The sequence below is a fragment of the Mauremys mutica genome, chromosome 7 (assembly GCF_020497125.1).
Source record: "Mauremys mutica isolate MM-2020 ecotype Southern chromosome 7, ASM2049712v1, whole genome shotgun sequence".
NCBI lineage: Eukaryota > Metazoa > Chordata > Testudines > Geoemydidae > Mauremys > Mauremys mutica.
In genome coordinates this window covers 61478249-61499380 of record NC_059078.1, presented here as the reverse complement: position 1 = coordinate 61499380, position 21132 = coordinate 61478249, and the positions used below count along the sequence as shown (strand labels likewise).

General features: G+C 44.5%; 1 protein-coding gene across 3 annotated transcripts in view; it reads right to left on the bottom strand.

The window, feature by feature from the left end:
- The window catches only part of WDFY4 (WDFY family member 4), a 285705-nt gene that overhangs the window by 208010 nt on the left and 56563 nt on the right, over positions 1 to 21132 (bottom strand). For all 3 annotated transcript variants that reach the window (XM_045025801.1, XM_045025800.1, XM_045025802.1), the window contains 5 exons: positions 14462 to 14576; positions 13702 to 13805; positions 11779 to 11922; positions 4996 to 5185; positions 3589 to 3778 (listed from right to left, as the gene is read on the bottom strand). In XM_045025801.1, coding sequence (XP_044881736.1) covers positions 3589 to 3778; positions 4996 to 5185; positions 11779 to 11922; positions 13702 to 13805; positions 14462 to 14576 — 743 coding nt within the window. The remainder of the gene's footprint in view (positions 1 to 3588; positions 3779 to 4995; positions 5186 to 11778; positions 11923 to 13701; positions 13806 to 14461; positions 14577 to 21132) is intronic.

Sequence of the window (21132 nt, the reverse complement as noted above, 5' to 3'; positions counted from 1 at the left end):
ATTTGCAGTAGCTTAGATCAAAGGGAGAAAGAGCAAGTGGTGAAAAGCAGTCAGCCATATATCATGTTGTTATGTCCACTGCTCTTATGATTGGGACTGGTGTAATCTTTCTCCTCAAACCTATTTGTGCACAGGTATGTGTGCCTGAACAAGCTATCATTAGAAATTAGAAAAGCCTCAGGGAATAAAAGACCATCTTTTCCCCTTCTAGGGTTTTCAATGGGGATAGTGGGGAGATGGTTGTGACACTGGCAGGCCAGGTGGCAGCTCTTGCCAAGGCTGCAGGCATTAGCTAATAACAGACAAACTCATAGCTGGAGACCAGACCAGGTCACTTATGTATTAGTGTTGCGCAAAATAGGTATTGGTTTTATAAGAATGTATTTAATGTTTAGACTCTATAGAACATTCATAAGTGGCTACATGTGTTAATCTTATTTGTAATGTTTGTATGCCATGCTGTAAGGAAATATGTAAGTTTTGCTTTATAACATTGAAAATGTTTGCTCTAAATTTGTGAACTCAGATGGGAAGAGTGTTTCCCCCTGCCTGTCCAAAAGAACTATCAAAATCAGACAGGTCATCAAGGAATATCACAATACAAAGGATTGGTTGATGGTCCCATCACCCCTTGGAAATGCTAGGTGCAAGGAAGCTCGTCCTATGGACTTGGGGGCTGAATGAAGGAAATAAAAACAAACACACAGGAAATCTCCCAGGGTCAGAGACAGCAAACTGAAGCCAGAGAATTGACAGATCACTATAACATTGTCACTCTTAGGATTTAGATTGCAACTCAGTTGTGTGTATCTGTGATGCATGGCTAGAAAGGATTAAACATCATGCAAAATAAATTACTCAAATTCGACCCTTAAAGACATGTGGGAAGGTAATGGTTGTGTTTTGTGTATTTACATATGTTTGAGTAGGGTCGACAATGTAATCAACAGTCCCTGTCTATGCTGTATTCTGATAATTTAGAGATCAAAAGAACATCCTAGAATTTAAATAAATTGTAAACATGGGATCTCTCTGTATTCATCTCTCTTTGAAATGTATAGACAATCATCCTCTGTGAATAGTGGAGGAACAAGCCAATTGCCTTATGTTAATTTGTATAGCTAAGTCATCCTAAATTACCTTTGTTCCCCAAGGAACTCCAACTTGTCAAAGAGAACATAACATTTTATAAAAGATCCTTGGGTCCTGATTCTGTTATCTCAGATCTGCTTAAGCTTCATCAGGGGAAGTTGAGTTGCAAGACTGAGGTCCCAGCTATGCTGGTATGCCCTGAATATGTCTGCCCCATTCTTTGCAGTTCACCCTAATTGAATGCAGTTCACCACAGTATGTTTGCTTGCTTTAACCTGCAAATAACTCATTTCTTTTTCCTAATTAATAAACCTTTAGATAGTTTATTATGGGTTTGAATACAAGTGTTGCCTTTGGTGTAAGATCTAGGGTACCAATTGATGTGGGGTAAGTGACTGGTCTCTTGGGACTGGAAACAAACTGAATAGTGTGTGATTTTTGGTGTACGTGACTATTTGTCAGTAAGTCCAGCTTGCTTGCGTGGCAAGACAGACTGGAGAGTCACAGGGGACTGTCTGTGACTCCACGGTGAGACTATTACAATGATCCAGGAGTTCACGTTTGTTACTGGCTTGGTGAAATCTAACTACAGGACACACCAGTGGTTTGACGTGTCTGTCTATTTTTGACAGTCTGCTTTGAGGTAGGCATTCACAGTCGTGAGCCAGTCCAGACAGCATGACACTGGTGTCTGGTTTTAAGAGAAAAAAGCGGGAAATGGGACCTGGAAGATTTGTCCGTACCTACAGAACAGATTCAGGATATCAGCATACAGGAAGCTTACTCACTGAAAGAGTGGGGAAAGGCTGGGAGGCCTGCCTGTCAATCCCAGTTTGGCAAAGAATGCTGGGAAGGGAAGGAGCCTGGAGCCCTATAAAATGCAGGTTTTTCTGCCTCTCGGGGCTAGTCTGTGCTTTTCTGCTGGTAGAGCTCAGTCAGTTAAGAAGGTGAAAAAATTGCCCCCACCAACCAATATAGCTAGGTTGGCAAAAGCCCTACTATAGACATAGTTATTTTATCTGGGGAAGTGGTACAAGTTATAGCACCAGAACTCTTCTGGAGAGTTACGTGGAATAGCTGTATTTCTGGTGCAGACAAGGCCTTCCAGGGCCGCCCAGAGGATTCAGGGGGCCTGGGGCAAAGCAATTTTGGGGGCCCCTTCCATAAAAAAAAGTTGCAATACTATATTCTCGTGGGGGTCCCTGTGGGGTCCAGGGCCTGGGGCAAATTGCTCCACTTGCCCCCCTCCCCACGGGCAGCCCTGAGGCCTTCACTAGTGCGGGGGTAGGGAAGGGAGAGGGAGAGGGAGGAGAGGCTGGCGGCTATGGTGGAAACTATGCTGGATGGTAAAGTCTGGAGGGACTCTCTTAACTTGAGGACTATACCTGTGGGAACAAGACTGCTCAGTGCTTTTGGGAAAACTGGTTCATGGTTATTCCACTGGCTGTTGATGTAGTAAACTCAGGGCCTTAATAAAAATGCAATAATAGTGGAAATAGCAGACAAAACTGCTTTGTGTTTTGACCCAAGATTAGAGGTGGGCAAATGATGGATTTTTTTGGTTTTGTGGAAATTCTGAAGCAATTAATTTCTTTTCTTTTTTTTTTTTTTTTTTTTTTTGTGTAATATCCATGGAGCCCATTTTAAAAAAAATTGTTTCAGGTCAAAATAAATATTTCTTTCAACCTGAAACAAAACACTTTGTTTCAATTTTGAGCCTTTTTTGACATTTTTAAATTCTAAAAAAGAGAGAAATTTAAAAGAAAAATTCATCTTGAACAGAAAAATCAAAATGCATCAGAAACATTGATATTTTCATTTTTTTTCCAGAATTTTTTTAAAAAGGTTTTATCCTGACAAACAATTTGGCAAAAATCAACGTTTTGTAAAATGTTTTAGTGTTGCCAAATCTGCATTTTTCACCAAAAAAAGTTTTGGTCAAAAAAATGTTGCCCAGCTCTACCCAGGGTAACCCATGGGTCTTGTCCAGGTATGAGCATATTAATCCTAGACATGCAGAGTGGATTTAGCTTTTTACTTAGAGATCTGCTCCGTCAGGTGAAATGCTTCCTCTGGATTAAGAGTTCATGACCTGGGGAGCCTTTCTGAGCAAAGCAGGTCTGGTTGAGGTCTCTCCTGATATTATCCATATACTAGTGTCTGATGAAAAAAACCTGGTCTGGGTCTCAATTTAGGTAATTCCCTAACCTACCTCTACACTAACTTCTTCAACTGGCACTTCCCCTTGTGGTTTCAAAGGGAGAAGTTATGCTGTGGTTCCGCTCTTTAAACAGCAATGTGGTGTTGTTAGCGGTTTGCTAAATGAGACCCTTTGTTTACCAGCACCTCAGTGCTTCACCTGCCCACTATATTACCTGGATCTTTCTAAAATGCAATTGAAATTTTAAAACAAGCCATCATAACCTCTGAAAATTATATTTAATTAGACCCATGCTTTATCATCCCCTAGAAACCAAATTAAAATTCCATACTCACCTAAGTAAAATTTTTACCAGGAGCTGGTATCCATCATTATTTTCAAACTCCAAAAGCAAAGCTGAGGAGATAGGATAGGAATCCTTCACAAAACACAGGATGATGCTAACTGCCTCACACATGTCAGAAGCCGGCAAGGTGTCAGCCAATTTGAATAGATTCTGAATGGCTATCTTAATGCAGTCCGCAGCTGTGAATAAATGACAGCACATCTTTAGTATTGACAGCCTGATGTTACAAACAACTGCAAAATCGCAGACAAAATGTAACAACATGCTTGACATTACATTTCCAAATCAAACAGGGCAGTTAATTCTTCTTTTGGCTGGAGAAGAGATTTGGGGAGGTGGTGAGCAGAATACAGGAATACACTGCTGGCTTTAGAGATTAGAGTAAAAAAATTTAAAAATAAAAAAAAGTTCGTTCCTCAACTTCCATTAAATTTCTGTGTTTGACCCACAGAAACACAAGCAGCTTTATGAACATAAATCTGCCCCCAATGAAATCTACATACTGTGAGTCCAGCCCTTTTGATACATGGTAAATGGATGATGGATAATTAGATTATCTTGTATTAAGATAACCTATTCTCAGATAGAGATTAATAGTTTTGCACAATGAGGAGGATACATTTTGCCCTGAACCTACTATTGTTGACTGGTCTTTTCCATTTAGTCTTGTAGCCCAGCTTCCAAGTGTGGTCATGCTGGCAATTGCTGTCAGGTCTACCTCTTACTACACAAGGACCTGATCTCACAAGTGGTGTGAATGAAGAAACCATGTTTGGGGACTTTTGCATTAAAAAAAACCAAAAAACCAAAAACCAAACACATTTACACCCTATGAGGAGGTTCTGATGGCAGAATGTTTATTATAAATTATCCTGATTGTTTTTTCTTTTGCAGGGTGGAGATAAGTAATCTTTGCATTTTTTTAAAAGATGAAAACACCCCTAATCTAATGGAAAATTCCCGCTAGGAAGGAAGCCAAACTATCACTGGCAACCAATCAGGATTCCCCAAGCACTGGGCACTGCAGCTGACAAAAGTTCAGCAAGGTGCTACGCAAATATCAGGGGAGCAATATTTAGAATGCTGGGGAACACCAGAGAAGCAAATTGGCTCTGGGGTCATGTGACTTGTAACTCTTTAATGTATCTCTTGCTTTGGGTACCGTTGGTGGAGGTGGGACAGCACATGACATGCTGCTGCCTGTAACTTTCTGTTCTATGCATAAATAAAGGACTTCAGTTCCCAGGTTCCCACCAGCACTAGATTGAGCTCTAGTCTAGAAGCTCATGCATTTGCAAGTGATTGACTCTTGGGGGAATGTAGAAATGAAACCTAGCCAAGTGCGATTTTTCTTGCTGCAGGAATTCATTCCACGGGTGCTCAGGAAAAACCAAACCTTGTAGGTACACGATGGCAGTTTTGGTCTGGGCCTTTGAAATTGTCCGAAGCACACGGCCTGTGGGTGTTTTCCATGAGAGGTTGCACTGGTCCCAGAGTGAGGCCGTTGCTATAATTAGAGACTGAAGCTCGGCAGCTGACAGAAGTTCCTCTAAACCTTGTTCCTCCCTGTATAAGTTGAGCATTGTCTGGAAAAGAAAATTGGTTGTAATGCAAATTAAATGCAGAATTCTGGGAAGTGTATAAGGGCTCCATAGGCTTGAATATATCAGGTCAAATCTGATCCTAAATTAGTGGATGCAGTTCCACTGAAAACAAAAGCAGCTGAATACTTTATGCTGTGTAACTAGTTACTGCTATGGCCGCTATCACCATAATATCAGAGCCTCTCCCAAGTATCTAACCATCAGAACAAGAAGATCTGTCCTCAATCCCAGCCTGCAGACGTAACATGATTAGTTTATAGTTCAGGTGTGTAGGGGGCCATGCAGGTGTAAAAATTGGAGGGAAAGATAAGTTGATGGAATGAGATTTTCATTCATTTCTGTAACTGGCCAGTTCCAGGGTCATTCTTATCTCTTGCAGCATGGAGTTCCACAGCTTGGTCCCAGCTCCAGTGGAAGGTCAGTCTCCCACTATCACTGGTCTCTGCTTATTGGTTGACAGTGTCATTGTTCTGGTAGAACTCTCATAGGACCTCATGGCTGGAAGCAAAAGTGATCCCTCAAGAAATGTCTTCTGCCCAGTAGAACCTCTCCTTAGTTTTAATATGTAAATCTTTCCTGCACCAACACAATCCCTTGTTGCACCTTCAAGTACCTAAGAATAGTTATACCTGCCTTAATCACACTTAGTAAGGATCTCTGGACCAATACTTAATACAGGATAGATGGCATCTTTCTACCTTCTCCCTGCCCTTGCTTGTACCTGATATGCAGCTCACTGCTGGTTCTAAGCCAAGCACATAGAACGCCAAAGGCAGACACATAATAAATATCATGTATTACATTACAGGAGGTCCAAGGTACAGACCTGGTCTCCTCCCATTAGCTTCCATGGGAATTAAGGCCATTTAGCATTTTGCAGAACTAGGCCCTATTTTGTGGGTTGGTCAGAAGATATCACTCGGACTCCTCGCAATTGTCAGCACCCTCATGTGCTTTACTGTCACTTAGATTTCTAAACAATATCTAAGATTTTCAAAGCAAACATTTATCTTCAGTGGGGGCTGTGTGTTTATGTTGGCATTGGAAATCTCAGCCAATGTGCATAGGGGGGAAATGAACCAGCATGGTAATTCAGTGTAACACAAAACTCTGGGCTAGCCTGTGCCAGCAACACACTACAGACACAATGAAGTACCACTCCAGAGGGAGCCTTTGGATTTCTCTTCTGGCCCATTGAGAAATTTTACTACTCACACCCTTTAATCTCTCATGAAGGAGGGGTCCAAACTGTACTTATGGAAAAGCCTTATTGAATTTGACAGTGATTAAACCAATAGGGCTCCATGGATATTACTCAAACTCTATAGAATCTAACAGACAGTGAGATCCTTTCTCTAGCGCTGTTAAGACAATCTACAGAACGTCACAGAACAATAGTCCTTGTTCTAGAATTCTATAGGATGGCTTAAAAATTCTATGGAAAGTTACCATTCTCTATTAAGTCCCATGGTCTTTTACAAAAGGACTGAATAGGCTGTTCAGGAATCTTGGCTTCTTCCTTACTCTCTCTCTCTCTCTCTCTCTCACCACCTTAGTGAGTTCAGGCAACCAATGACTCCTGCAGGTGTGATTTCCAATCCTGGACTCCCACCAGATCAAAGCTACTCACATGCTACCCAACAGCTGTTGGATTTCATCTCCCTCTCCTCCCAAATGCCTAGAACAGAGGTGGGCAAACTACAGCCCGCAGGACCGTCCTGCCCGACCCGTGAGCTCCCAGCCAGGGAGGCTAGCCCCCGGCCCCTCCCTCACTGTCCCCCCTCCAATGCAGCCATGTTGCCACCGTGTGGGCAGGGCTCTGAGTGGCGGGGTTGCGCACTCCTGCTGAGCGGCGCGGCGGCGTGGCTGGCTCTGGCCAGGTGGCACGGCTGCCAGATTTGCTGTTCTGAGCGGCATGGTAAGGGGGCCAGAGCCAGGGGGCTGGATAAGGGGCAGGGGGTCCCGGGGGGCGGTCAGGGGATGAGGGGGTTGGATAAGCTTGGGAGTCCCGGGGGGCCTGTCAGAGGGTGGGAGTGTGGATAGGTGTCAAAGCCGTCAGGGGACTGGGAACAGGGAGGTTGGATAGGGGGTGGGGTCCTGGGGGTGGTTAGGGGCGGGGGGGGTCCCAGGATGAGGCGGTTAGGGGAAAAGGAGCAGGAGGAGTTGGATGGGTCAGGAGTTGGGGGCCAGGCTGTTTGGGGAGGCACAGCCTTCCCTACCGGGCCCTCCATACAGTTCTGCAACCCCAATGTGGCCCTCAGGCCAAAATGTTTGCCCACCCCTAGCCTAGAATATGGTTCCCATGGGTTTCATGGTACAGCCATGCAGCCTGCTGAGTTCTGGGACAGCCAACAGCACACTTATATCACTGCAGTCAAAAGCAAATCTAACCAAGACTAAAACAGAACCTTTTTTCAGGAAATGAAAGACAAGATGGGTGAGGTAATATCTGTTATTCAGGGCTGGATTACCCAATAGGCAGACTAAGCATGTGCTTAGGGCACCAGCAAAGCAAGGGGCACCAAAAAAAGATTTATTTTTTTTTTAAATTGATATTTGATATTTCAAAAAAAGCATTGAAGTTGTCATCATGGGAAAAACCAGAACTTTGTTAGACTTCCTTACACTCCACTACACACTCTTCCCCTGTTTTTCTGTTCTCTTTTTATTACTTATCCCCACCTAAACCAGGGTGGCATCCTACTAATGTAGATCGAAATAATGCAAGGAAATCAGAGACTGTAACTGATCATCCTACTCCTGGTGGTAAAACAGACATTGTTCTAGAAGGTATGGATGTGTCAGAGACTGAACCTGCTCATGCTGTAAATAATAGGAGAAAAGATCCTGGTATGTGGGTTGATTTCAGTACCGATGATGTAGCTTACTGGATAAATCGTGGACCAAATGACTGTCAACACCACACTGGGCCATTTGAGAAATCACACTGGACTTTTACCAATGGCAAACAAACAAGATATTGTCCACAAAAAATATTTTTTGGCATGAAAGCGAATGGTGAGAAATACACTCGAGAATGGCTACTGTCATAGAATCATAGAATCTCAGGGTTGGAAGGGACCTCAGGAGGTCATCTAGTCCAACCCCCTGCTCAAAGCAGGACCAAACCCAACTAAATCATCCCAGCCAGGGCTTTGTCAAGCCTGACCTTAAAAACCTCTAAGGAAGGAGATTCCACCACCTCCCTAGGTAACCCATTCCAGTTCTTCACCACCCTACTAGTGAAAAAGTTTTTCCCAATGTCCAACCTAAACCTCCCCCTCTGCAACTTGAGACCATTACTCCTTGTTCTGTCATCTTCTACCACTGAGAACAGTCTAGATCCATCCTCTTTGGAACCCCCTTTCAGGTAGTTGAAAGCAGCTATCAAATCCCCCCTCATTCTTCTCTTCTGCAGGCTAAACAATCTCACCATCAACAGGGTCTGTGTACTGTTTTGTTTGCAAACTTTTTGCATATAAACCTTCAACATCCCGGTTTGCTGCAGATGGATTTAGTGACTAGCGGAATACCGTTTTAATTGAACAACATGAAAATAGCACTACTCACAGAGATTGAATGTTGACTTATTTAAATCGAAGACAGGGCTTTGGATTGACACAAAAATTGGAAGAACAAATTAAAGGGGAGCGTGAATACTGGCAACATGTCTCGCAGCATATTATAGCTGTTATTCAAATATTAGCTGAACGTGGTCTGCCTTTCCAGAGATCAAATGACACATTTGGATCATTGCAGAATGGAAATTTCTTGGGATTGTTGGAGCTTGTGGCTCAGTTTGACCCATTTTTAGCAGGCCATATCTCAAAATATGGGAATGCTGGCAAAGGTAACCCATCATACTTATCCAAGACAATATGTGATGAACTCATTGGTCTAATGAGTGACAAAGTTCGTTCAGCTATTGTGGATGAAATAAGTACTGCTGGGTACAATTTATCTGTCGACTCTACACCTGATCTTTCACATATTGATCAATTGAGTATTGTACTAAGATGTGTGTCTCCCACAGATGGAAAACCAGTTGAACGATTTATAACATTCCTCAATTTGAAAAGCCACACTGGTGAAGAAATGGCAAATCAAGTACTGCATTATCTGTGCCAAGTTTGCAAAATAGATTTCTCAAAGTGCAGAGGTCAATCTTATGACAACGCTGCCAACGTGTCAGGGCATTATCAAGGAATGCAGAAGATGCTTATAGAACAGAACAAATATGCCATATTCATACCATGTGCTGCACTCTCTCTCAATCTTGTTGGCCGCAGTGCTGTTGATTGTTGGCCGGTGGCAGTAAGGTTTTTCTCAACAGTCCAGTTACTTTATACATTTTTCTCTGCCTCAACACAACAATGGGCAGTTCTTAAAACATATTTGGGCATATGGATGCATTAGAAAGTATAGCTGAAGACCAATCACAAAAGGGAGAAACTATACAAGAGGCAGAAAACATTGCAAAGAAGATGCAAGAACTAGAGTTTGTATTCGTGTTCACCATGTAGAATGAAATTTTACAACACTTTTACCACACAAAAGTCAAGCTCTCCAAGAAAAAGAAATGGATTTGAAAACATGTGCAGACCTCTGTCAATCATTAGCAGACCACTTACACACTTTGAGGAATGATTTCCAAAGATTTGAAGACATATCAAAAGATATCTTGCCTGATACTAACTACAAAGAAGCCCCATCCCACAAGTGAATCAGGAAAAAACAAGCAAATGATAGCAGTGCAACAGAAACAGCATTGAATCCTAGAGACAAATTTCGCATATCTACTTACTATGCTATAATTGATACACTTGAAGCTCATATGAAGAGGAGAAATGAAGTATACTGTGAAAGTAGAATGAATTATATTGTAAAAATAGAAAGGATTAAAGAAATGCTGTGTGTACCTTTAAGCAAAAGTAAAAAATATTAAAATGCAGGTGTCAGGAAAAGGAACATTAAGGCATAAACAATGAGTACACTTAAGCTAATGGTGAAACATTAGCCGGAGATTGGTAAAAGTTAGTAAGGAAATTAACTATGCATGTCTAGCCCAGGGAAACTTATCAGATTCTGCTTCCTTTGTTATCTTGTTAAGTTTGGGCCCTTTTATCTGTATAAATAAGATAGTTTGTGTCTTGCATGGTGCTCACATTATCTGGGTGTTATTAGCAGAGTGCTGTGCTAATAAAACAGAGTGGTCTGACAAACTGTGAGTCCTGAGTCTAACTTTGACAATACAAAGAAGTAATAAGTAGATTTTCTTTTCTAAACAATATGGACTTATCTGACGAACAATATTCACAAGGTTCCCAAAAGCTAGTTGACTCATACCCTATTGACTTGAACATGAATCTCTGTGGAGAAGTATGGCAGTTCCACTGTTACATGCACACAAAGTATAATGAAACAGGGAAAATGAAATTCAGTTACATTGATCTTCATGACACAATACTGAAAGATGGAATACAATGTGTATTTCCAAATGTAGAGATCGCACTACGTATTTTTCTAACATTGATGATTACTAACTGCTCCGCAGAACGCTCTTTTTCTCAGCTGAAAAGAATAAAAAAGCCTCAGAGAACAACAATGTGTCAGGACAGACTTGATTCACTTTCCCTATTGTGTATGGAAGCGGGCATGCTTCGCCGAGTCAGCTTCGATGAACTTATCCAGAATTTTGCAATCATAAAATCTAGAAAGAAGCTATTTTAATTTCAGCATACATGTAAGTTTTGTGTTATTTTGAAAAATAAAATTTTATTTTACGGTATAGTATTGTTTTTATTTTGAATTACAAATGAGGCGGGGGGGCGCACCATAAACTTTTCAGTGCTTAGGGCCTCTAAAGGTCTTAATCCGGCCCTGCTATTATTGGACCAATTTCTTTTGGTGGACAAGAAAGGGACAAGCTCTAGTAGCTCAAAAGCTTGTCTCTGTCTCATCCGCCAACAGAAGTTGGTCCAATAAAAGATATTACCTCACCCACCTTGTCCCTCTCATTTCCTAGGACCACCACAGCTACAACAACTCTGCAAACGTTTTTTTTTAGGAAACTCATACAACTTAGCAAACAGGCTCTGACACAGAGCTGCTCAAAACTTCTCATGCAGCACATTTCCCAAGGAGAAATGTGGCTTCAGTCAAAGCAATGTTTTTCACAGGAATGGGTCAATTCTGATGAAAAACTTTGGATTTTCCTATGGGAAATATCAGCACGAAGACTTGTTTTGAGCACATATGTAGAAACACATTTTTGTTTCAACGTAAAATGTCACATTGTTTTTTAAAATCAAAACAAACTGACATTTTAAGTCAAAATGTCGATTCGAAAGAAAAATGTTAGTTTCAAGCTGGTTCAAAACATGAGAAAACTGAAACTTTTGGACAGAAAAGTTTCAAGCTAGTATTGGAAAGAATGGCACAATCCACGCATGTCTGGCTTAGCATGATAAACTGATTCTAACTCCAACCCAAAGTCTGAGTGAGCACCAGCATCCATTCCTCTTCCAGGGTCCTTGAGTGCTCAAAACCAAGGAGCACTAGAGGGGATCTCTTACCTGAACAAACATCTCCTGAACTTGCTTGTCCTCCTCCCTTGTCTCTCCATCACTGGCTTTCCCCAAAGGAAAGGTGAAGAAAAGGTACAGGCACTGCATCAGAGCGACCGGAAGACCGGATTTGATGATGTTCCACAGTGTCCCCTGAATACAAAAAACAACATCACACACAATGACTATTGTACTTTTCCCTGAGTTTCTATCCATTCACCCTGCAGCCTCAGGACTCCTGCATCCTATCCCTGCTGTCACTCAAAAGTCCTAGACAGTGTGCAGCATAGTGACAAGGTCATGTAGCTGGGCAGTACCTGCTATGGGGCAGCAGGCATCCTGACAGGACCTCCTACAAGCTACCTGACTAGGCTGTCCCACGTTCTGTGTTTATGGCTCCTCCGAGCCTATACAGACACCTGAAATGTCCTGCACTAGGACGTCTGTAGTGGAGTCATGCAAGGGATCCAACCCGCAGTCTGACTAGCAGCTCATATCAGTGTCTGCCTCATCTTTAGCCACTGGGAACAGACTATAGCAACTGAAATCTGTGATGCTAAGCCAGGAGCAGAATGTATGCAGTTTAGAGGAGGACTGTGATGACTGCATGTTTGCAACCTGCTGAGTCATTGCACATACATTTTAGAAAGAGCATGATTAAAAGTAAGAGGCAACCTTTCCAAGAGACTTGACTTTTCTGGCACTAGTGAATTAATTTCCTCCCTTCTCCAGAAAGGCTTTGTACTAACTAATCAACTGCAGGAATGAGGAAGTAACAGTGTCGCTGCTTCAGCTTATAGGGAAGTGATCAGAAACAAGCTAAATAGAGGAGGAGTTGGGTAGTGTACAAAGCTTATAGACATCTTGTGCTATACGAAATATCAAACTTTTAAACTCTACGAAGAGCAGAGATCTCACCAGGGCTGCCCAGAGGGGGCGGGGGGGAGCAAGTGGGGTAGTTTGCCGTAGACCTCGCAGGGGCCCCCACGAGAATATAGTATTCTATAGTATTGCAACTTTTTTTTAATGGAAGGGCCCCCGAAATTGCTTTGCCCCAGGCCCCCTGAATCCTCTGGGCGGCCCTGGATCTCACTGCAACTATCGCGCCGTGCCTCTACCAATAAATCAGTCTAAAGCAGGGGTCGGCAACCTTTCAGAAGTGCTGTGCCGAGTCTTCATTTATTCACTCTAATTTAAGGTTTTGCGTGCCGGTAATACATTTTAATGTTTTAGAAGGTCTCTTTCTATAAGTCTATAATATATAACTAAACTATTGTCGTATGTAAAGTAAATAAGGTTTTTAAAATGTTTAAGAAGCTTCATTTAAAAATAAATTAAAATGCAGAACTGCCCGGAACAGTGGCCAGGACCCGGGCAGTGTGAGTGCCACTGAAAATCAGCTCGTGTGCCGCCTTCGGCACGTGTGCCATAGGTTGCCTACCCCTGGTCTAAAGGGTCTCTCTCAGTTACATAGATAATGTTCTTTAACAGCTGTGTGTAAGATTTAATTTCATATATTTGGATGAAAAGACACCTGTCTGTGCAGCATAGACATCAACTGTCATGTCAGCAGCAGATCGCTAGTTCCCTACTCAGGTCTCCCCTAGGTATATAGCTTGGAATAATCAAGCAGGACTGAAGCCGATTCAGGGGAACTGAGCAAAAACATCTGCCTGGAAGGCAGAATGGGACAGAACTCCCCTGTCTTTTCAATGAAGGCCAGTTTGTAACCCACATTGGGCATCTTATCTTTGATTTTATGCTTGGGGGGTAATGTTTTGGTATAATCTCTGCACATTAATGCTCAAGGATAAAGCCTTGGAGACAATATTCACTTACTGAAAACTGGGGGTTCTGTTACTGGAGCGGCTGCCTCACTCCTCTAGCTCCCAGGCCTTTACGGGGAGAAGGTGCACTTTTGCTTTCTCTTACCGAGTCAATCTGTGAGAGGAGGTACACCGATCTCAGAAGCACCCAGCCATCTTCCTCTTCCCCTTTCAGCTGCAGCAACTGCCCCACGGCCAGCCGAGCGTCCTCTAGCATCACAACAGTAGATTTCAGTTCCATTAAGGAAGCTGACAACATTGTACTTAGCAACTCTTAGTGCACTGGGTGAAACTAGCAAAGCTACATTAACTAGGGGCATGACCCAAAGCCCACTGACCTCAGTGGAAGGACTTTAATGGGCTTTGGATGGGGCACCAAGTGAGCAGTTAGGTCATGCAAATTAGTTGGTTCGTGGAGTTTACAACCTCCCCTGGCAATGCCAGCATAGTTCATAAGCTCTGCCAGCCAAATCGTTCAAGGAATTTACAGTGGTCACTGGGAAAGCAACACAAGGCTCACGATCTTTTGTTTTTATTTTTAAGACAGAACAAACATTTAAGAAATAAAATGCTAAGAGTTATTACAATCGTCCCCAGGTAGATCAGAAAACAGGGAATGCAAATGGCTCAAAGAAAGTTAACTTGGCTCAGATGGGGCCAGGGCCACAGCTGGTGTAAATCAGTGACACTCTATCGAAGTCAATGCCAGTTTAAACCAGCTCAAGATCCGACTTAGTATTTTCTATTACTGTTTCCCCACCTTTCCTTAAATGCATAGCATAATACATTACAGCTGATGGTTAAATTTGGATCACAAAACACACAAGACTGAGCACATCCCAGGCCATGTGCCCTCTGGCTATTACCTGCAGGTTTGCCATTTAGCTTCTTCTTGATTTCTTTGGTCAGAAGTTTGGAAACCTCACTTGCTAAAAAGTGAATGTTGGGGAAAGAGACTATCCCAGCAGACTCGTCCCAGGCCTGAAATACAGAAAATGGGAGCAACTGTTTAGGTGTTGCTGATGCAGGATGTCTGTGTGGATGGAGAAGCACTTGGACCCAGTGGGGAGAGCTGAAATTGGCCAAACCAGGGTTTTTAGCCAATCCCACCAGGATAATTCCTCAAGCAACATTTGCCAGACTGAAACTGCAGGACTCTAAAGTTAGAAACAAGGTTCAACAACATACTTTGAATAATGTAAGGAACTGGTGAGCATTTGCATACACCACTGCTCCCTACTGGATAGAACTGGAATTGCTCAACTATGTCTCATAGGTCCTATACTGCTCACTGCCAACAGTATTTGTAATTTGTGTTGAGTAGCACCCAAAACGCACTAGCCATTTTCCAAACACATAAGACACATTCCCTGCCCTGGGGAGTTTACATTTAGAACTGTTTGAAAAATTTTTAACAAAACATTTTCCTATTGGAAAATGGGATTTCAGTTAAGACTTCCAAAGGAAGAGAGAGATTTTGGCGGCATTTTCTGTCGAGAAAATCGAAATAAAACATTTTGTGTCCATCAAAGTCCTAGGCACTGTGTCAGCTCAGGCACAAAGAAACCACAGAGGGAGCCAGTACTACAACTCCCATGAGGCACTGCAGCAGGGCAGATTGACTCAGAGATAATGTTCACCCGAAACAAAACGTTGAGTTTCAGGTTGACAGACTGAAATGTTTTGATTCAGGAACAGCGACATTTTGTTTGGATTGAAACCAGCAAAACTCGACATTTCCAGATCAAAAGTTTTTTTGGAAGGTTTCAACATTTCAACCCTGTCCTAATTTGGGATGAAAACAAATACTGAAATATCAGAAATTCCTGCAGGATGGAAATGCTGTTTTTCAACCAGCTCTGCTTACAGTCTACAAGGAAACAAAACAAAGGGCGGAGAAAGGGACAGGACAACTGTTTTCCTCTGGCTCATTAAGTAGTAGGCTGTGCTTTTGGACTAGGATCTTGAGTTTGATGTCCCTTATGTCTATGAAGTTCAGAGGTCATAGTAGGCAGCACAGCAGCAATTGAAATTCCTAGCTGGGTAGGGTTTAGCTATAATAATGTAAAACTGGAGGGTCACACGCTTCATTGCAGCTGAGCCATATGCCCTGCCAGGCCCTCACCCCAAGTGTGAACAGTTCCCTCACTCACCCACTCTGGTCAGAAAATTTTCCTGGAAGTCAGACTTTTCCGGTTTTCCCAATTCTCACCAAAATCAATAGGATGCCTAGAACTTACCACTCCACACTGGAACCTGTGCAGGATATCATCAAACAATTACAACCCATACTCAGTGGGGACCCCATCCTGAAAAATCTTTCCTGAACCCCCTCTTCTGGCCTTCAAACAACCTGCGAACCTCACCAAGCTCCTCATCAGAAGCAAGCTCCCCACACACCAACTGAAAGCAGCACCAGAACCTGCCAGAACAACAGATGAAAAACCTGCAGACTTATCTCTAGTGCTACAATGCTCAACACCCCCACAACACACCTTTCAAGATCCATAGGTGTTACTGCTCACCTTATAACTTTGAGCCCCGTGGTTAGAGAACTCACCTAGGATATCCATGAGATACATCACATGCATGTGATGTATCTCATCCAGTGCACTAAATGACACAACAACAACTATGTGGGTGAAACCAGACAATCACTATGCTCTCGAATTAACTCACACAGGGAAGAGACAAAAACACCACATCACCTGTGGGAGAACACTTATCACGAAACAATCACTCTGTATCTGACCTTTCAGTCCTCATTCTTAAAGGAAACCTGCACAACACTTTAAAAAGATAAGCCTAGGAGCTTCAATTCATAACTTTGCTAGACACTAAAAATCCTGGTCTTAATAAAGATACTGGATTTATGGTTTATTACAATAATCTGTAACCCACTAACCCCGTTTTTTGTCCTATAACTACAGGGGTCTTAACGTGCCACTTTGCCTTGAATGGTCCCGTAGAACAGTGGTGGGCAAAGTTTTCTAGTCATGCTCCCCCTTACCATTCACAGCATTTGTCACGACTCCCCTCCACTACCTGTAATATGAAACTGGTTTTTTGCAAGTTGGTGGAAGGAACGAAAAATGTATTTTTATTACTAAATTTATAAGAGTAGGTAAAGGTTATTAGGAAGTAATAAACAGAAAAGTATCACAAACTGCAAATGTATGTTTAAAAAATTTCAAATTAAAAAAAAAGTAATCACTCATATTAACTGTTCCTTCTTCAGTGAAAAAGATGGGCCTGCATTTCTGAGACAATAACATCCACTCTGAGATCATTATCCACCTGCAGTCGTGAGCCCTGTTTGGGCTTGATTGCCACCAGCTTGGCAAAGGGACTCTCACATAGGTATGTGGACGTGAATGGCAAGAGCACTTCCATGGCAATTGCGGAGAGTCCTGGATATTCCTTTTTCACAGAGAGCCAAAAGCTTCTCAGCGCTTTTCCTTTGCATTCCATCGACTGGGTGTGATCACTTGACAACTCTGACTCCATTTCTTGTTCAGCAAGAGGGAGATGTGTAGCTGCAAAACCTGTGCAAAAAGGGTTTCTAATCCAATCCACATCCTCTGCTAGCAATCCATGAAACTTCTCCGATAACTCAAGGGAGATTTTTCAGGTGTTTGGAAACAACTTAATCAGTCTGCTTGCGGTCAAGTTGAAATTCTGTGTGGGGAGAGCTGTCCCAACCAGGAGATGTGGACTCTCCCTAAGAGTCTCACATCTGGTTTAACCTGTTCCTCCCTATTGCTCAACAATAGAGCTATATGGGCTCTGTCAGAAGTCTTTGTTATTTTAAGTGATTAAAAGAGCTGACAATCACTTGTGGTAGGACAGTGTCTCTGCCCCATCTAAGAGCTAAAAATCACTAAGAGCTGGGTGGAACCTCAAGGGACTGACCTGCAGAGGTCCCAGCAGAGACACAGGTGGCAGAAGGTGACCAATGAGTGGAACAGTGCTGGTGAGATGACGAGCGGCTCGGTGGCTGGCAGGGCAGCCGGCAGAAAGGAACCACAGCTGGCGGGGCAGCCAGCCAGAGCAAGTGCTTAATGGCAGAGCAAGCAAGGTGCCTTCTTCCCCAGGTGGGAGGTGAACTCACACAGCTGCACCTCTGAACTCTGGGTCCTCACTGACCAAGGACAACCACTGTGAGTGGGGTCTGGTGAGGGAGCTGAGAGAGGCACAGTAAAGGAACTTTTAGTTGTAGAACTCAAGAACATGAGGCAGAAGACTCTGCCCCACGCACTGTGGGGGCGAGTGTTCTGCTCACAGGTTTATGTTTATGAATCCTGCTTGTGGCATTTTCCCTAATTAATGTCTGGTGACTTTTCTACATTCAGACACTGTGCTTACGAGTGGGGAAGTATTGCCTCTCAGAGGCGCCCGGGGAGGTGTGTAATTTTCCCAGGTTACTGGGTGGGGGCTTGAGCCTGTTCTGTGTTGTATTGTTAAAGAGGAACCCTTAGATATTGAACCCAGCCCTGGCTGCTGCCGGCTCCACCTGGCAGAAGCGTTACAATCATAATGTATCATCTGTGCTTTGACAGTTTCATGCTGTCATTTGCTAATACCTCAGAATGCAGAACACATAGCTGTCATTGCTCATGATTGACAAGAGTCCATGAGAATCCCAGTTTTATATATTTATCTTGATATTTTCTTAAGTTAAAACTTAAATGTTCTTTGATATAACTTTTCACAGCAGACTTACTAGTGCTAACACTTGTTGAAGGTTCACATACAAGTTCAGCTGCATTACCCTCCATATCAGTGGGTTGTTGGGTTTTTTTTTTTAAAACTTTTATTGGAGTAACGTTAGTATCTGATGAGGAATCAGAAACACTGCAGCATTTACTATTACCATCCACAACCAACTTATCCATTTTGTTTGAAAAAGATCAAACTAACCTTTAGGAATCCGTACAATAACCATGCACTCGATACTGACTATCCCTAGAGTCTTTGCTTGGCACTTTTTATGGCACCAAAATTTGTGCATTGCTGTAGAGCCCTGTGTGGGAATATGTTTTAAATCCTGCTCTGCAAAGAACATTGCCCCAGCCAGCAGTCACCGCTCTCCAGCCACCTGGTTCTGAAGGCAGTGCCGCCACCAGCAGCATCACAGAAATAAGGGTGGCAAGGTGGCGCTAGTAAGTCTGCTGTGAAAAGTGATATTAAAGTTTCTTTGTGCCCCCCACAGAGAACCTCTTGCACCCCCCCCTTTGCATGCCACTGCCTTAGAATAGGTGCTAACTACTTATGCTAAAACTATCTGTTTGATCTTGTACTTAGCTGTGATACCTTTCCCACACAGGAAGAAGAGCCCCTGTGTAGCTCAAAAGCTTGTCTCTCTCACCAACAGAAGTTGGTCCAATAAAAGATATTACCTCACCCACCTTGTCTCTCTAGAACAGGGGTCGACAACCTTTCAGCAGTGGTGTGCCGAGTCTTCATTTATTCACTCTGATTTAAGGTTTCGCGTGCCAGTAATACATTTTAATGTTTTTAGAAGGTCTCTCTCTATAAGTCTATAAACTATTGTATGTAAAATAAACAAGTTTTTAAAAATGTTTAAGAAGCTTCATTTAAAATTAAATTAAAATGCAGATCTTATCAGTTTAGTGCAGTGGTTCTTAATCTGGGGTGCATGCACCCCCTGGGGCAGGGCCGGTGCAAGTATATCTGCACCCTAGGCAAAACTTCCACCTTGCACCCCCACCCCTTGCACATCAGTTCATTGAGGGGCAAATCCCAATGAGCCTTTATAGACCCCAGGGGCCAGCCATGCCCAGGTGCTACTCCCCAGACCAGGTTCCCCCCTCCCCACCCCCTGAACGGTACACAGCCCCCCCCCACAAGCCCTCCCCACCCCACCCAGGTGGCCCCCACCCCGAGTCTACTCACTGGCTTTGCCGGGCTTGGGCCACTGCAGTAGCTTGGCAGGGAGGAGCTGCCTTCTGGAGGCACCAGAGAGCCAGAGCATCCCACTTGGGGCAGCAGCAAGCCCCAGCCACGGAGGAGTCGATGCAGTGCAGGGGGGCAGCAGCCCTGCAAAGGCAGCAGCACCGCTAGTGGGGAGCAGCTGCACCCCCTCTCCTGCCCAGGCTGTGGCGGATGTATGCAGGTGCCAGACCCCATGCGCCCCCCCCCCCCGCTCACCCCTCCCCTAGGGTTACCATATTTCAACAATCAAAAAAGAGGGGAGAACCCTGCCCTAGCTCCACCCCCATCCACTTCCTCCCACTTCCCGCCCCCATCAGAACCCCCAACCCCCACTTGCTCCCCTGACTGCCCCCTCCTGGGACCCCTGCCCCTAACTGCCCCCCAGAACCCCACCCCCTACCTAAGCCTCCCTGCTCCTTGTCCCCCAACTGCCCCCTCCTGAGACTCCCCCACCCTAACTGCCCCCCTAGGACCCTACCCCCTACCTGTCCCGTGACTGCCCCAACCTTTATCCACAGCCTCGCCCCCAGACAGACCCCTGGGACTCCCATGCCCCATGACCCACGTGGAGTGCTGAGGCAGCGGGAGGGGGGGGAGCTGCGGGAAGGGCAGCGGCGGTGGCAGCTCACACTTCCGGGAGCTGCAGAACCCGAGCATGATAAGGGGGGAGCCGGGGAACGCGCCTGCCCAGGCTGTGGCCCAGTTCCCACCCCCCCGGGGGGCTCCTGCAGCGGATGCATGCGGCCCTGTGCGCCCCCCAGCTCCCCTCTCGCTGTGCTCGGGCTCTGCGGCTCCCAAGAGTGTAAGCCGCTGCCCCTCCCACAGCAGGCTCAGGGCCCCGCGCCCCAGTGGCTCACACTCCCAGGAGCCGCAGAACCCGAGCACGGTGAGAGGGGAGCCGGGGGGGGGGGTGCGCCTGCTGCCAGTCTGAGGTCCCGGCCGCCAGCTCTGCTCAGCCTCTGCCAGCCTGGGGTTCCGTTCACTCAGCCGGCAGCGGTCTGAGTGGGGCCAGTGGCCGAGACCCTGGCTGGCAGCCACATGCCAGGCAAAATTGGCTCGCGTGCCAAAGGTGGCACACGTGCCATAGGTTGCCGACCCCTGCTCTAGAACGTTCCCTGGAATTTTGGAATTGATCGGATGCAGTTTTCACATTAGACAGACCGACAGAGAAACGCCATCGAGTTGAGCATAGGGCCTTATTTCACTCAGCTGACAAACTGATTCTTTGGTACAACTTAAATCCGACTAAAGGAAATAGTTCATTTCTGAAGTGTTGAAATAATGACAACAGACACTTACAGCCCAGGGTCTGCAACCACTCCACAAAGCATCACAAGCATCTCTGAGCCAGGGTATTGTCTCACAATTACAGATGCGGGGACTGGCGAGGAGAAGACACCACCGAGAATACATGACCTGCCCAAGGCTGGACAGTGAGTTAGTGGCACAGCTGGCAACAAAATCCAGAAGCCTTGATCTCCCATTCCCTGATCTGCTTGTTAGATAGTGTGGCTTAGTGAAGAGAGCACTGGAGTAGGACTCGGGTTCTATTTCCAGGCCTGCTGGGTCACGGTGGGCAATT